This window comes from Lagopus leucura, unplaced genomic scaffold, assembly GCF_019238085.1.
Source record: "Lagopus leucura isolate 7727_CA_CO unplaced genomic scaffold, USGS_WTPT01 Super-Scaffold_760, whole genome shotgun sequence".
NCBI classification, from domain to species: Eukaryota; Metazoa; Chordata; class Aves; order Galliformes; family Phasianidae; genus Lagopus; species Lagopus leucura.
This window is the reverse complement of record NW_024962257.1, coordinates 6,351,707-6,366,473: the sequence shown is the minus strand read 5'-3', so window position 1 is coordinate 6,366,473 and position 14,767 is coordinate 6,351,707. Positions and strand designations below refer to the sequence as shown.

At 53.5% G+C, this 14,767-nt stretch overlaps 2 protein-coding genes across 8 annotated transcripts in view; one reads left to right on the top strand and one right to left on the bottom strand.

The window, feature by feature from the left end:
• Positions 1–4,779, top strand: part of CASKIN1 (CASK interacting protein 1) — a 29,019-nt gene extending 24,240 nt beyond the window's left edge. The window contains 5 exon segments of the mRNA XM_042864750.1: positions 55–193; positions 268–2,370; positions 2,477–2,547; positions 2,549–2,871; positions 3,144–4,779. Coding sequence (XP_042720684.1) covers positions 55–193; positions 268–2,370; positions 2,477–2,547; positions 2,549–2,871; positions 3,144–3,240 — 2,733 coding nt within the window. The 3' untranslated portion in view covers positions 3,241–4,779.
• A 665-nt stretch (positions 4,780–5,444) lies between these two features.
• TRAF7 (TNF receptor associated factor 7) overlaps positions 5,445–14,767 on the bottom strand; it is a 28,553-nt gene continuing 19,230 nt past the window's right edge. For all 7 annotated transcript variants that reach the window (XM_042864323.1, XM_042864318.1, XM_042864317.1 and 4 more), the window contains 13 exons: positions 14,225–14,359; positions 13,190–13,407; positions 12,719–12,792; positions 11,631–11,679; positions 11,038–11,165; positions 9,864–9,946; positions 9,347–9,386; positions 8,904–9,020; positions 7,774–7,896; positions 6,897–7,016; positions 6,607–6,738; positions 6,365–6,484; positions 5,445–6,118 (listed from right to left, as the gene is read on the bottom strand). In XM_042864323.1, the coding sequence (XP_042720257.1) occupies positions 6,104–6,118; positions 6,365–6,484; positions 6,607–6,738; positions 6,897–7,016; positions 7,774–7,896; positions 8,904–9,020; positions 9,347–9,386; positions 9,864–9,946; positions 11,038–11,165; positions 11,631–11,679; positions 12,719–12,792; positions 13,190–13,407; positions 14,225–14,359 (1,354 nt within the window). In that variant the 3' untranslated portion in view covers positions 5,445–6,103. The remainder of the gene's footprint in view (positions 6,119–6,364; positions 6,485–6,606; positions 6,739–6,896; positions 7,017–7,773; positions 7,897–8,903; positions 9,021–9,346; positions 9,387–9,863; positions 9,947–11,037; positions 11,166–11,630; positions 11,680–12,718; positions 12,793–13,189; positions 13,408–14,224; positions 14,360–14,767) is intronic.

The following is a 14,767-nucleotide window of genomic DNA, read 5'->3' as shown; positions in this document are numbered from 1 at the left end:
CACTATCACTGCATGTGGTGCCACCTGGTGCTGAGCAGTGTCCCACGCCCCCAGGCCAACCTGGCGCTGTGGCTCTCCATGATTGGCCTGTCCCAGTACTACAAGGTGCTGGTGGAGAACGGCTACGAGAACATCGACTTCATCACTGACATCACCTGGGAGGACCTGCAGGAGATCGGCATCACCAAGCTGGGTAAGGTCTCATGACACAGCACTGTGGTGGCCCATGGTTCCTTGGCTGACACTGATGCTTTGTGCCATCCCCAGGCCACCAGAAGAAGCTGATGCTCGCAGTGAAGAAGCTGGCAGAGCTGCAGCGGGCTGAGCTGGGCAAGTATGAGCCAGGCACACTGAAGAGGAAGGCAGCGGCATGCCCAGAGGTGCTGGCCATTGAGTCCCCACCACCTGAGCCACCCGAGTGCCAGTCACCCAAGATGACAACGTTCCAGGACAGCGAGCTGAGCAGTGAGCTGCAGGTGGCCATGACAGGTGAAGGCCCTGAGGAGACGCCCGAGAAACCAGCCAACCCTGCAGCCCCTGGCTACCGATCACCACCAGCACTGGGCGGCCGCGCCAGGCAGATGAGCAGCTCACAGGAGCTGCTGGGTGATGGCCCCCGTGCCCCTGCCAGCACCGCCATCTCCAAGAGCCAGGAGTACCTGGCAGAGGGGGCCCCCGAGGGTCCCCCCGTGCCGCCAACCAAGGAGCTCCGCCAGCCACGGCATGGCCACTCTGTCAAGCGTGCCAGTGTTCCGCCGGTGCCCGGCAAACCCCGGCAGGCCTTCCCATCTACCGCTGGGCACCTGACACCACCACAGACCCCTGGCAAGCCACGTCCACCCTCCCCACAGGGCCCATCAGCACCCCACGCCACTGCCAAGGTGAAGCCCACTCCACAGCTGCTGCCACCGGGTGAGCGCCCCGCATCACCCCGCTCCCTACCCCAGTCTCCCACGCACCGTGGCTTTGCCTACGTCCTTCCGCAGCCCACCGATGGTGAGGGGGCCCCCCCAGGGGTGCCGGTCCTGCCTGTCTCAGTGCCAGTGCTGTGCCTGCCACCAGCAGGTGAGGGTGAGGAGGAGCCGGGGAGGCCGAAGAAACGGGCACACAGCCTGAACCGCTACGCCACCTCCGACAGCGAGCAGGAGCGGGACGAGCTGCTGGTGCCTGACGCGGGGCCTTATGCTACCGTGCAGCGGCGCGTGGGGCGCAGCCACTCAGTGCGGGCACCTGCCGGTGGTGACAAGAATGTCAACCGCAGCCAGTCCTTCGCCATCCGCCCCAAGAAGAAGGGGCCCCCGCCACCACCCCCCAAGCGCTCCAGCTCTGCTATATCCAGTGCTGGCATGGCCGAGGACTTCCCCAAGGATGGTGAAGGTGAGGTGGCCGCTGGAACCCCTGGCACCGAGGGGGAGAGTCGTCAGGAGCAGCGGCGTGCCAGCGATCTGGGTGGCAGCGTGGACACGGGCAGCGCCGGCAGCGTGCGCAGCATTGCAGCCATGCTGGAGATGTCCTCCATCGGTGGTGGGGCGCGGGCGCTGGCCCTGCAGAAACCACCTGGGGCTGGTGTGCCTGGGAAGGGGCCCGATGGGTACTATCTGCAGCCAGGAGCTCCCCCAGGAAGCCCTGAGCGTGCCCGTGTGGCCACCGTCCTGGCTACCGTCAAGCACAAGGAGGCCATTGGGCTGGATGGGGAGGTTGTGAACCGGCGCCGGACCATCAGCGGTCCTGTCACCGGGCTGGTGGCGGCCGCACGCCGCGAGCGTGCTGACAGTGTGCGCTCTGAGACAGGCGCTGATGGCCCCAGCGAGCGTCTGCGGGCTGAGCGTGGTGGCTCTCCAGACACAATCCCCTTTGCTGAGGAGGGCAACCTCACCATCAAGCAGCGACCGCGTGCCCTGGGACCAGCCCGGGTGGAGGCAGGAGAAGGGCTGTCCCCAGCGCACCGCCATGGAGACCTGGCCAAGGTGGAGGCCAGTGCCACACTTAAAAGGCGCATCCGTGCCCGGCAGAGCCAGCAGGACAGCGTCCGCTTCATCCTCACCGAGTCTGACACTGTCAAGCGCCGGCCCAAGGCCAAGGACAAGGAGCCAGCGCTGGAGCAAGCCCCTCTTGTCGTCTACCAGAATGGCACCGGCACTGTCAAGCGGCGGCCGGCTTCAGAGCTGAGTGGAGCGGAGACTCCCCCAACCCCACCGCCTGCCACCCGCCCCGACGGCCCTGACTTCACCCCACCGCCTGCCGAGCCCAAGAAACCATTCAAGCCACCGGTGTCCCCCAAGCCTGTGCTAACGCAGCCAGCGCAGAAAGTCCCTGGGCCACCAGTGCCCATCCCCAAAAAGATGCCCATCCCAAGCCCAGGCAGCCCAGGTAGGTGTTTGTGAGCATTGGGGATGGTTGGCTGTGGGGAGCCCCTCGGGGCACTGCACCGTCACTGCAGCCATCCTACCCCATTCCCTCTCCCTTCTCTCCACAGAGGTGAAGCGGGTCCACGGCACACCACCCCCGGTATCCCCCAAGCCCACACCACCCCCCACGGCCCCCAAGCCCCCCCAAGCCCCATGCCGCCATCCAGTCAGTGAGCGCGGGCTCCACGCCAACTCCGTCCCCCGCCCGGCAGCTGGGCACTACTGCCAAGCCCTCCAGCACACCGCCCTCACTCTGCTCCAGCCCTGCCAAGCCCCTCTCACCCGGCGCTCAGCCCCAGCAGGTGCCAGTGAAACCACCGCGTTCCGCTATCGCCGGACCCTCTGTTGACAGTGCCAGCCCTGAGCTGGTGCAGCAAAAGCTGGAGGAGACCAGCGCATCCTTGGCTGCTGCGCTGCAGGCTGTGGAAGAGAAGATCAAGCAGGAGGACAGCCAGGCAGCAGAGTAAGGGCTGCGAGGATGCGGTGCATGGCAGGGAGCTGTGCGAGGGCTGGGGGCTGCGCGCTGGGCTGCGTGGGGATGGTGGTTTGGGAGGATGAGTACCACGGACTGGCGGTGGTGGTGACACTGGGGACAGGGCACTGGGGCATAGGAGGGCACCGGGGCTGTGGTGGCACTGGGGATGCTGACTACAGTGGGTTAAGGCCATAGCACAGGGCAGAGGTAGCCACGTGGTCCCAGTGCATGCACTGACCCAGTGCCCACCACTCTCCTAGCTCCACTGCAGAGGCAAAGAGCACAGGCAGCATCCTGGATGACATCGGCAGCATGTTTGATGACCTGGCCGACCAGCTGGATGCCATGCTGGAGTGAGGGGCGCGACGGCCCCGCGAACCTCAGGGCTTACGTGGGCACAAGGGCACAATGATCCGCGACCTCCCGGCCCCACCATCCCCTTTGTACAGCCGTCCCCTCCTGGACCTCCCATCCCTCGGGGTTTGCACAAAGAAGAAGATACCTCAGGATTGTGCTCACGGACTCGGCGCCCGCCCGCCACGGCTCCGGCAGGACTCCCTTCTGCAGAAGCAAAAAAATACAATAGAAGAAGCAAAGCAACACCACCCGGCCTGAAGCGCCCTGCTCGCACCAGATCCGGGTTTGGGGTTTTCTCTCCCTACCCGCGGTGGCCCCGTGGTTGCCCTGCCGGCCCCGGTCCCCGAATGTAGCACAACCCCGGTGTGGCACTGCTGGCATTCATCCACCCGTGCCCTCTTGTTCTGGTGGCGAGTCCGGATGGGCGATGCACTTAGGTTTCTTTAATTTTTCTTTTCATTTTCTCTTTTTGTCACTTTTTTTCCTTTGTCGTTCGCGAGCATTGGGGTGGGCACGGTGCTGGGTACCCCCACAGCACCTGGATCCCTGCACCCGCTGCTCTCCAGCCCCGCGCTGCTGCTGTGGGCTCTTCACGTCGGGGTGGGAGAGGGGCTTTTTGTCGGTACCGTTGCAAATGGATGAGCTCCTGCTTGGGGCAGGTGGGGAGCAGCAGGTTGTGCCCCTGCCCAGCCCCTCGCCGCCGGGGGAGAGGAAGACATAAGCTATAACGAAGTATTAATTTATTGGAGGGGAAAAACGACTGAGAGATATAAAGCAGTATTTCCCCCATCTCCCAAATAATAATAATAATAATAAAAAAAAAGAATAAACTTTAACAAATATATATTTAAAAGATTTAAAAAAAAAAATATTAGCAATTATATATAAAGCAGTTTAAACAAAAAAAAAAAAAAAAATCAAGAGAGAACTGGATTTTAGCTTGAGAAAAACTATTAGATTATACTAAGCTGTGTGTCTTGTGGCAAACTCATTCTCCGAGTAGCACAATATTTACCTTTATCTGGGTGGAAGGTACGTGCAAGCCGTTCTGTTCGGGTTTTCCGTTGGGTTTCAGTGTACCGTCTTTCTTTTTACACAGTTAAGAACTCAAAGGATGTGCCTTGTTTTATGGAGGTTTTTGTTAACTCTTCTACTGGAGGTGTTTCGTTTCTTTCCGGAGTGTCTTCAGGTTTTCATTTGACTTTTTTTGGCATTTCTCTGTGTGTGTGTGTGTGTGTGTGTGTGTGTGCACGCGGTGTATGCGTGCGTCCCGGCGCACGGCTGTACATTCATGTATAAACAGGAGTCTGGTTCAGTCGCTTGAGTTCTGATGAATGCATCTTTTTGTTTTTTGCTTGTGGTTCCCAACAAAGTGTTGCTGTACCTCTCTTTTCCCCGAGCCGTGCAGGCTGGGCTCGCCCTCCCCTCCTCCCTCCTTCCCATTGTGGTCGCTGATCCAGATGTGTTTGGCACAACTTTGAAATTTCTTTACAAAAAAAAAAATTAATTAAAAAAAATAATAATAAAAAAAAAATCACAACACACACACACGCAAAAAAAAAAAAAAGACTTTAAAAAAAAAAAAAAAAAAAACAAAAAAAAAAAAGAAAAAAAAAAGTCACCCGCCTGAAAATATCTGTTGAAAGGAAAAAAAAAATATGTATCTACCAAAAAAAAAAATCCATAAAGTTCTACATGATGGATATATACATATATATATTTTTTATGATTAAGTTATGAACTCTGTATCGTATCCCATCTGTCAAGCTATGCATCTTGGTGCTTTCCCTGCTCTTCTGTGCTTAGATTTCACCTCTACTCGTCTTATTCTTCCTATTCTGAATAGTAGATGGCTCGTGGTGCTGTGAAGAAGTTTGCTCCTATACAAAGTCTGGCAACAAATATTTAAAGAAAAATAAAAAAAAAAAATAAAAATAAAACCCTGCCGGGCTGCCACCCCTGTTTGTGACCCAAGAGGTGTCTCCTGGTGCGAGGGTCCTGATGCCATCGGGGCTGGTGGGGGCACAGCGGTGCCGCAGAGCTCCCAGTCCTCATTGTGCAGAGCTGGGTGGATATGAGGCACAGCCCAGAGCTCCCCTGTGCCTCTGCCCTGGGGGGAGCCAGTGCCAGCCTGGGGCGAGGGGCTGTGGGGGCTCCCCACCTGACTGCCCACCGTCCTGCAAAAACTCACGCCGGCCAGGAACAACTCTTTCGACTTTTATTGTCAATGAAGAAATAATCAAATCTATATTACAATCTTAAAAACAGTAGAAAATGTGAGTAAAAATGCAACAGAGGCTTTTTCTCTTTAATGTGGAAACCATTATTACAGGGCGGTGAACAATGGGCTTGTGTTATCTGAGAACTAGCAGTGGCGTAAAAATCGTACCTGGCTACTCAAGAAAACACCTCTTCTCAGATGGATCAGCCTGACATCTTGGCAGTAAAATTAAATACTAGAGACAGAAAGGGCTTGGGGACCTAACCCAGGGCACGGCCTAATGCTCAGCTCTACCATTTACATGGGACCACCTCCCAGCCCCCACCTGCGCCCACCCAAACCACTGGGTCCCAGTGCTGGCCAATATGACCGGCACGCTGCGGTGAGGGCACCATGCAGCTCTTCTGCATTCCCACGTGGCAGATCCGAGGGAACAACTGGAGCATCTGTGGGCCAGATCTATCCTGAGAGCTGCCCGCCGGGGTCCTTGCAAGGGGGAGAACCGCAGCTGACAGGCAGCAGCGGGCAGTGCTCGGTGCACAGAGGAGCTGCAGCAGTTCTTCGGAGTGGTGGCATCACCCAGCAGGCCGACGGAGGGAGGCATTTTTGGTCTTTCAGTGTGTAGAACTAGGGTGGCTCTCGCTAGCACGTCCAGACCTGGAGGAGACAACAGCAACCCATGGTCATGACAGTTCTGAGCAGCTCCACTGGCTTCTCTTCGTCATCTCATGGAGTTTCTCTTTGGGTTTTCAGCCCCCACAGCACCTCTGCCAGGAGCTCAACCTCCCACCCGCTGAAACTCATCTCCTTGTTTATTTAAAGCCAACTCCTCCTTCATTTAACACCCAAGTTCTAGCACTAAGAAGAGACCAAAGCATCACGGAGAAGCCTAAGGAAACCAACCTTTACAGTGCTGTCCACAGCGCCAGAGAAGAGGCGGCCCCTGGAGACTGCAAGGGCAGTGACACTGCCCTGGTGCCGCAGCAGCGTCTGAGTACAGATCATGTTGTCCATGCTCCACACCTGTGGGCACACAGAAGGCACGAGACAGAAGAGGATTACTCATCCATCCTCTCCCTTCTAATGCTGTGTCACAACAACAGTGCCAAGAGCATAGACCCAGCTGCACAGCCCCGGACACGTACCCTGAGAGACCGGTCATACGATGCACTGAAGACTTTGGTTTGATCTGGTGTGGAGATGACAGCAAGGGCATAAACTGTACCCACGTGACCAGTCAGTGTGCGGACTTGTTCCTTGGTCTCTATGTCCCAAACCTGTGGAAGGAGAGCAGGTCATCATAACCTATTACAAGATGTTCATCCACATCTCCAAGCTCTGGGTGCACTGTGAAGGGACCAGCAGAGCCAGGCTCCCAAATCCTTGCCCCTCTCTCCCAGCCCAAGACATACATATTGAATCCTGCAGCCCTTACATGGATGAGGTTCTCGTAGGTGCCACACACGATGTGGTGGTTTGTAACAGCAATGGAGTAGACGCTGCCTCCTGATGTCTGCAGCACATGCACACACTCCAAGTTTCGGATGTCCCAAATCTGAAAGAGCCACCAGAGTGAAGGATGAGACCCACAAAGGCACCATTCTCCAGGAGGGAGCTCTCTTAAAACCATCCCCCAGACACCCAGCCCTGCTCCGTGTTACAGACTGATCTGTCCAGCTGGGAACGTTCAGTGCCAATGAGCAAAGTCCTGCTGTCTTATTCAGCTGCCCAGCTTTGGATATCTAGGCTGAAAAAATGGCGGAGATTGCATGCTTTGTGTTTGTGACTGCACACACGTGCACAAATCTGCTCCTGGGAGCACAAGAAACCGATGCGGGCAAATTAATGGGGATTTATTAATAAGGGAGGGAAACTTCAAATTCTCTCATGTCATCCAGATGCTGAGAGGTGAACTATTCATCAAAGCCTGAGCCAACACAGATGAGGGCACTTTGCAAAGCACGTACAGATTTATGGTAACTCTAGAGCCAGACAGTGACCTTCCCCTCTTATCAGCAGCACTGTCAGCACAGATAACGCTGCGGCAGCTGCAGAGGCAGTGTGAGGCGCCACGGCTGCGTGGCCGCTTTTATCTTAGCGAGCATCCCTGGGCAGCTGCACTCACAAGGAGCAGCCAGAGCCCTGAATTAGTGCCTATGAAGATGCAATCAGTAAAAGCTAGCATGTCAGCAGTGCTGCAGCAGTGTTCTCACTTCCGAGCACTGCCTTCTGCCCTGCTCAGCCAATCCGTGCTGCAGAATACATATATGTATCAGGGACAGCCTATGGCTTACAACTGCCACGAGTCTCACCTTGATGGTTTGGTATGATCCGCTGTACAGATAGTTTTGAGAAGCCACCAGTGCTCGCACCCAGTGATTGAGACCTGTCAGTTCTTTCTTCAGTTTGAGCTCAGTACCCACGATATCCCAGACCTAAGGACAGCACAAACACACGCAGAGGAGAGTCAGTACAGGGCCCTAAAAGTTCACACAGTGGAATCCTGTGCTGGTTCTCCAGCCCCATGGGAATCAGCTGAACCCGCTGGCTGGCAGATACAATAACTATGCTGAATAAGCATGTTCCCAAGGGCTGGGAAAGTTTGAATGGAGCCTGCATTATTGCTGGCACAGACCCTTCCTTAGCAGAGCTATAGGCTTGGAAAACCTAAACCAAATCCTGCACTGGACTTCTCCTCACAGCCTGTCTATTCCCACAGCTCCTGGAAAATGCTGGCTGAAGCCCTCTGAACACAGGGATCAATGGAGCTCCAAACAGCACTGCTGACCCACTCAGCTCACGTGGCAGAAAGTGGCTGGGGATGAGAAAAACAGAAGGCCCCATGTGCTGTTTTTGCTTAGTGCTGTCACTTCCAGCCCCAAGCGCTCTGCAAAACCACTCCAGGCCCAGATAAAGAAAAGAGCATGTGCTCTCTTACAGATGGACGGTCCCATAAGCCGCCTCACCAGGAGCTGGAAGCAGAACCAATGGAATCTAGCCAAGGCTTTAAAGGGCAACTTGCAAAGCTGTTCCCTGATTTTTTGCATGCTTTGGGAAAAGAACACTGACTCAAGATCCTTTGGAGGCGGTTTCAAACAGGCAGGTTGAATCCCCAGCCAATTCTGGGCACAAGGCACAATTCCCAATGGTCTGAGTAGGTGTGTAAGGAGCCCAGGGAATCACACATTGGGGAACTGCCAACGTCCTCCACCTGAAGCCTCAGGTTTACAGAATTAAAAGGAACAAAAGGGTCTTTTCAGTCAGGTCTCAGAAAATCTCTAACCGGCACACAGCACACTACTGGCTGTTCTATGTAACTCCAGAGAACAGAGTAATAAGATACAGACCAAAATGTCACTTGATTTCTATTTGGAAACTGCTACCTGACAGCCTGCAGCATCAGTCCCCAAGTGAACCAAGAGGAGCTACCCCAGAGCTCTACCTTGATGGCTTTGAGGGAGCCACTGAACAGCATGTTGTGCGAGGAGACCAAAGTGCAAACAGGATTGTCATGCGCTCGGATCGTGTTCACTTTCTGCAGATTTTGGATATCCCAGACCTGCAAAGGAAAGGAGGAGAGCCTATGAGGGGCAGGAGCAGACCCTGGTGCTGAAGCCCTTCCTCTTTCCTTCTGGAGTGAAGCAAAAACACAGGCACCGGCGTGAGCCACCAGCCTGGCTTGACGAGCAGCATGTGCCCAGTCTGCAGGGAACACCCAAATCCAACCCTTGGGAACCTTGGTTAAAGGCTTGGCATAAAGCAAACGAGATACCAATCCTATCACCAGCAGCTGAAAAACGTTACAGAAACCAGGATGCAGGTCCCTGCTGCCCTATTAATCCCAAGTCTCCACTCCCAAGCACAGCAGGGGTCCCAGGTACTCACAATAATGGTGCAGTCAGCAGAGCCACTGTATAGCTTGTTCCTGTAATGTCACCACAAAACAAAAGAAGGTCAGCGAGGACAGCAGCCAGCGCATGGCCTCAGCTGGTTCCCAGGCTGTGTGCTGGGCCAGGAGCTGCAGCCCTACAGCTTCACTGGGACAAGTCCCAGAGCAGCAGCAGCCTCAGGAGCAGGGCTGGGGCTGTGTGGGAGGCTGTGCTGGATTATCAATTCCAGCAGCAGCCCAGCATCATGCTGGTGAGCAGGGAAGGAAGAAACCAGGACGGCAGCAGGAGGTGGTTTGTCATTTTTAAAAGATGTGAGACTTATGAAGGGTTCCATCTAAAGGTGAGATCCAGGACTTTGGGAACTGATGGGGCTCCTCTTCCCACCACCCCCAGCTCCAAATGCACGCACAGTCCTGGCACATGCAGGACTTGGGATGGGAACTATAAGGGTGCACTCAGGAGGCTCAGTGCTCACTCCTGGTCCTGCAGGGCAGGTGTCCCTCAACACTCACCCCTGGATACAGAGAGCCAGTACAATTCCATCGTGACCTTCCAGGGTCTTTTGGCACTTGTATGTGGTACAGGTATCCCACACCTAACAGGAAACACAAGGCAGCAGAGGGTCACATGCCTGCACATACAGCAGCTGGGGGCCTGGGCAGGATGTCGGCAGACCACAAAGGCACGGAAAGGAGGAAACAGGCTGTCATCTGGGCACCTGTGTTCCTGTCTTCCAGGCAGAGATAAGCCTGTCTAGGAGAGGAAGTTTACTGCAGAGGGTCAGGTTGAAGTTAACAAGAGACACTGAAGAGGAGCGCACACCAGCCCTCTCCAGCACTGCCTTTCACAGCCCCAGGCCAAAACAACACTGCTGAACCACAGAAGCAGCTCTCTGGCTCCTGTTTTAGCGATTCACACCCTGTCCCTGGGGGCAAACCACACAGCACAGCCTCCTCAGTCTCTGCCACCACAGAGCATTTCCCCACTAAGCTCTCTCTTGTCAGAGAAAATGTGAGAATGTCGTGCTTAGCTCTGCTCTGAGTTGCCCAGAGCAGCCAGCACTGGGGAGAAAGCTGTTCTCCTCCAGTAAAACACAAAAATATCCATTCTCTTCCATGTGGCTTTGCTCTCCCTGAAACAACCTGACCCCAAGTGGCTCCCCAGCTCAGCCAGCAGCCACCACAGTGACACTGGAAACTGCTGCTTAGGTTGCACTGGAGCACTGCTGTCAGTTTGTGCTACTGAAAACAGGGCAAAGAAAAACAAACATGCCAAAAAAATGAAAAAAAAGGCTCATTTTATCAGGGGAAAATGGTGGGGTTTTTTGTTTGTTTGTTTGTTTTTTGAGGTGACATTTTATAACAAGGGAAAATATAATCAGATGCTGAACAGGGCTCAGATGCCTTAGACACCATATAAAGCAAAACCACAGAAAGCAGGAATGAGATTCTAATCAGGGCTTCACAAGAAAACACGATTTATCTTGATTTCCCTATCACTTAGCACTTCCCTACAGCAAATCTGAAGTACATTTTGCCTAACTATAACCATAAAGAATCATTAAGGATTTCAGGAGGAACATTGGGCAGTAATATGCCCCTCAGTCTCCCAGCTGAACTGGAGCTCAGCTTCTGCCTCACCTGGAGCACATACAGAAATGCAAAGTGGAAGAAGCAAAGCTCTCACCTTAATGGTTTTGTCTGAAGAGCCGCTGAAGAGCAAATCTCCTATGGAGTAAACACATAGACACCAGACGGGGCCCTGGTGCCCCACAAAGGTCCCCTTGCACTTGAAGATCTGCTGAGGGTCATAGGCTATGGAAAGAAGAAGGAAGGTAAGCATGGGAAAACAGCCGCAGCACTCTGAGTGACCGTGGAGGGAACAGAGCTCCCCCCTTCCTTGAGCTTCAAGCTGCTGCAGCAGTCTGGCTGGAGGGTCCCATTCCTGCCCTTACAGCTCATTGCCTTATCACTGCTTTGAGCCCCAGGATTCTCTTCCCTTATGCAACTCCCAGGTTGGATCTAGGGAGGGCAGAGATGCAGAGCCCACTTGAGCCCAGCAACCAGTAAACCTGCAGCGCTGTCAGTTAGCCAACCCATTAACCAACTCTTCTGGCAATCATGTCCCACCAGACTCCTGCAACAGTGGTGGTCCTGTGCACAAATCACTGCTGCAAACAGAGAAAACTGGTACTCTGCCTGCCTGTGACTCAGCCTGAAAGAGCTCACTGCCATCACCCAAAACCAGCTCAAGCAGATGAAAAACACAGGTATACTCACATCCAAGGATGCCCATGTTGAGTCGAGCATTAATGTGGGAGAGCTCATCCTGAAAAACAGAACAAACTGCCTGAGCTGCAGAGCTATCAAGACCAGCCTGCCCTTCTGGGCACTGTCCCCATCCGCTGCTAAAACAGCTCTCATGTTTGGACAGATTTTGACTCCCTGTGCAGGCTGTCCCCCAGCAGCTGACTCATTTTCCAATCAGAGATGTCCTGCCCTAGGACTGTATGTCTACATCCCTCTGTCAGCTTCCTCCAGGGACCACAGGGATCTGACAGCGCCTCAGTCCTGCACTGAACTCTTCAGTATTCATGCAGGCACAACAACACCTTTCAGAATATACTGTCCTTGCTCTGCCATTCACCAGATTGCTAACTATAATCAAATCAGTTATGAGGGCTGCTTGCTCAGCTTGGCTTTTGAAGCCCACACTGTTGGAGAATAACTGGAAGATCTCTCTGCAGTCTCCTCCACAGCCCACTTACTACTGTACCCATGGGGATTCAGTTCATCAGTACGCTTAGGTAAACCAGAGCAAGCTCCTCCTAATCAGTACAGCCAGTGGGATGCAGTCTGCCTGAGGTAAGAAAGAATGTCTGTCCAACATCAGTGCCTGAATAAGATCCAAAATCATGAGACATCTCTCACTCCCAGCTTGTTAGCAGGGATTTGCTTATTTGCCTGCTTTCTCTGAAGGCAAGGAGGACATGTTGTCCCTGGCCAGTATGAAAAGTACAGCTGCGTTCAGGCTTTGGAGCAGAGGGCTCCCTGTGCAGCAGGTGTCCTTTACTCTGGTTACACCTTCCAAGAGCAGCAACAGGCTAAGAAAAGGCAGGAGAAACAATTAAAAGAGCAACCTAGATGCAGTACCTAAATACACCCACTGAGCTGCCTGTAATTCAGCCTAGAGGAAATCTTTACCCACACACCAGTTGCTGTAAAAACAACCCAAAGGTGGGGTGTGCAGAGTCAGCAAGCTGGAGGGAACCCCAAAGACTCCCCCCACCATAGGAAAAGCCCAAGGAACAGCAGAGGCAGGATCTGACTGAGTGCGACCCTGCCCAGCCCCAAGGCCCCGTCCTCACATTCAGCATGGAGGCATCCCTGCGGAACTCCATCAGGTCCTCGCTCAGCTTGCTCTGGTTCTCATCCAGCACATCTACAAGGGAGTGACAAGATCATGGTTACTGCCGAGGCCCACACAGCACCCAGGAGAATGGAGCAGAGGACACACACTGACATCTAACTTTTGGAAAGGGCTGGGCATGGCACTCCAGTATTTTTGGCTATTCTACTGATCTTTATGGGGAAGTGTGCCAATGGACTACACAGAAAGAAGCCACAAAAGAAAGGTGGTAGCTGTCTGCAGACATTCCTAGGATTTGCCATAAGAGCAGTGACTGGAGGCCCCATGATTACAGGCAGCACAGAAGTCAATAGGACCCCTCTTTGTTCCTCCTGTTTTAAAAACAGAATGAATCCTGTAACATAGCATCCTACCAGTGCTGCCCTGTCCCTACTGCTCCAAGCAGACAGCTCATCTGGTGCAGACTCACCAAACTTGAGTTCCAGATTCTTCTCCAGCTGGTCAATCTTCTCCGAGAGCTTCCCCAGCATGGAGCGCAGGAAGGCAATTTCCTGGTCCTTCTGGGCCATTGCCACCTGCATCTCATGGAAGCGATCATCTGTCTGCTGCAGAAACTCTTTCAGACCCTCAAACTTGCACATCTCCAAATGGGTCTCATAGGTGTCTTGATTTCCTATGAATGTACACCTACAAGGGGAAGGCAGACACCAGTTTGGAGCAGGTCACACTCTGGGAAACCTACTTGCTCAGTTGGCTCCAGGCTTTTGTGAGCCCCAGCTATTTGTCCCCTACAAAGAGCACTGGTACTGCAGTTCACCATCATGCTGGGTTACAGAGACCAAGTAGCTCCCATTCTTCTGGCCAGGGTACTGGCCCCAAAGTGGTTTGCCTGTCTGTCTACCGAGGTAGAAGCAGCAGATCTTAGGCAAGAGACACGATGTGGTGTCCACTAGTGCTCACCAGAAGCCCAATCTAAGAGCCATCAAAACCAGTGGAAAAAACTGCTGCTGACTTCAGGTGGTGCTGGCTGCAGCATGGCAAGGAGTAAAGACTGCTTTGTCAGGAGTTCCTCTCTCAGCTTCTGCCAAGACATCATTACCACAACAGAAAGTTTAGCTGTGCAGCCTGCAGAGAACTCTTAGCCCAGGCCACACCTCTGCTCATGTGGCAGTCAGCCTTCTGAGCAGTCCCCAAGTCCTGGGAGAAAGGCTGGCTTGCAAGACACTGCCACGGTACTTGCTCTGTCCTCCAGCTCATTCTGCTGCTCACACACCTCATCCCAGCTGCCAGCAGAGCTTACAGTTGGGTGGCATGAGCTGCCTGTTCTCAACAAGAGGCCTGGGGGCTGCCTTCTGGAAGCTCTGCCAGCCTAATTGCAGTCTAAGGCACTGCAATGGTAGAGCTGTTCACAGCCCATGGGGCTACCACAGGGCTGCAATAGCCAAAAAGCAGCTTGGAAATGAGCTCAGTGCATCCCTCCCACTAAAAAGCACCAGCTCCTTACCCATACTTGGAATGGGGACACTTGATGTGTTCGCACTCTTTCAGATGCGCCTCCAGGTTCATTTTCAGGAGAGGTGGGCAGCTGGGGTTATTGGGGCAACGAACTGGCCTGTAATCACAGCTGCTTTCATGATCTCTGCCCATGGAGAAAAGCAAAAGGAAGGAAAAATCAGTGACAAGCAAAAAATTAACGGAAATCACACAGATCATCAGGAAAGGAGCTAAGCAGGCCTGTGATAAAAAAGCCTGCCATTCTAATGCCATAATTACAGCTTTAAACTTTTATTTGGTCAGCAAGTTGGGAGCAATAGGTCACATTTATGCAGGGAACATTAAATTTTGCAGCTCATCAGTTGAGCCTTCAGCTAGCTATTAGCAGCAGGCAACAGCCAGGTGACAGCAGGAAAGTGAATAGATACAGAATAAGGAGAGAAATGAATTTCAGAAAGCACATTCCCAGGATACAACCAGGATGACTCTTTTTACAAAAAGAATCCCTGAGTCCCTTCTTGACCACAGTCACAATGTTCCACCCCACAAGTGA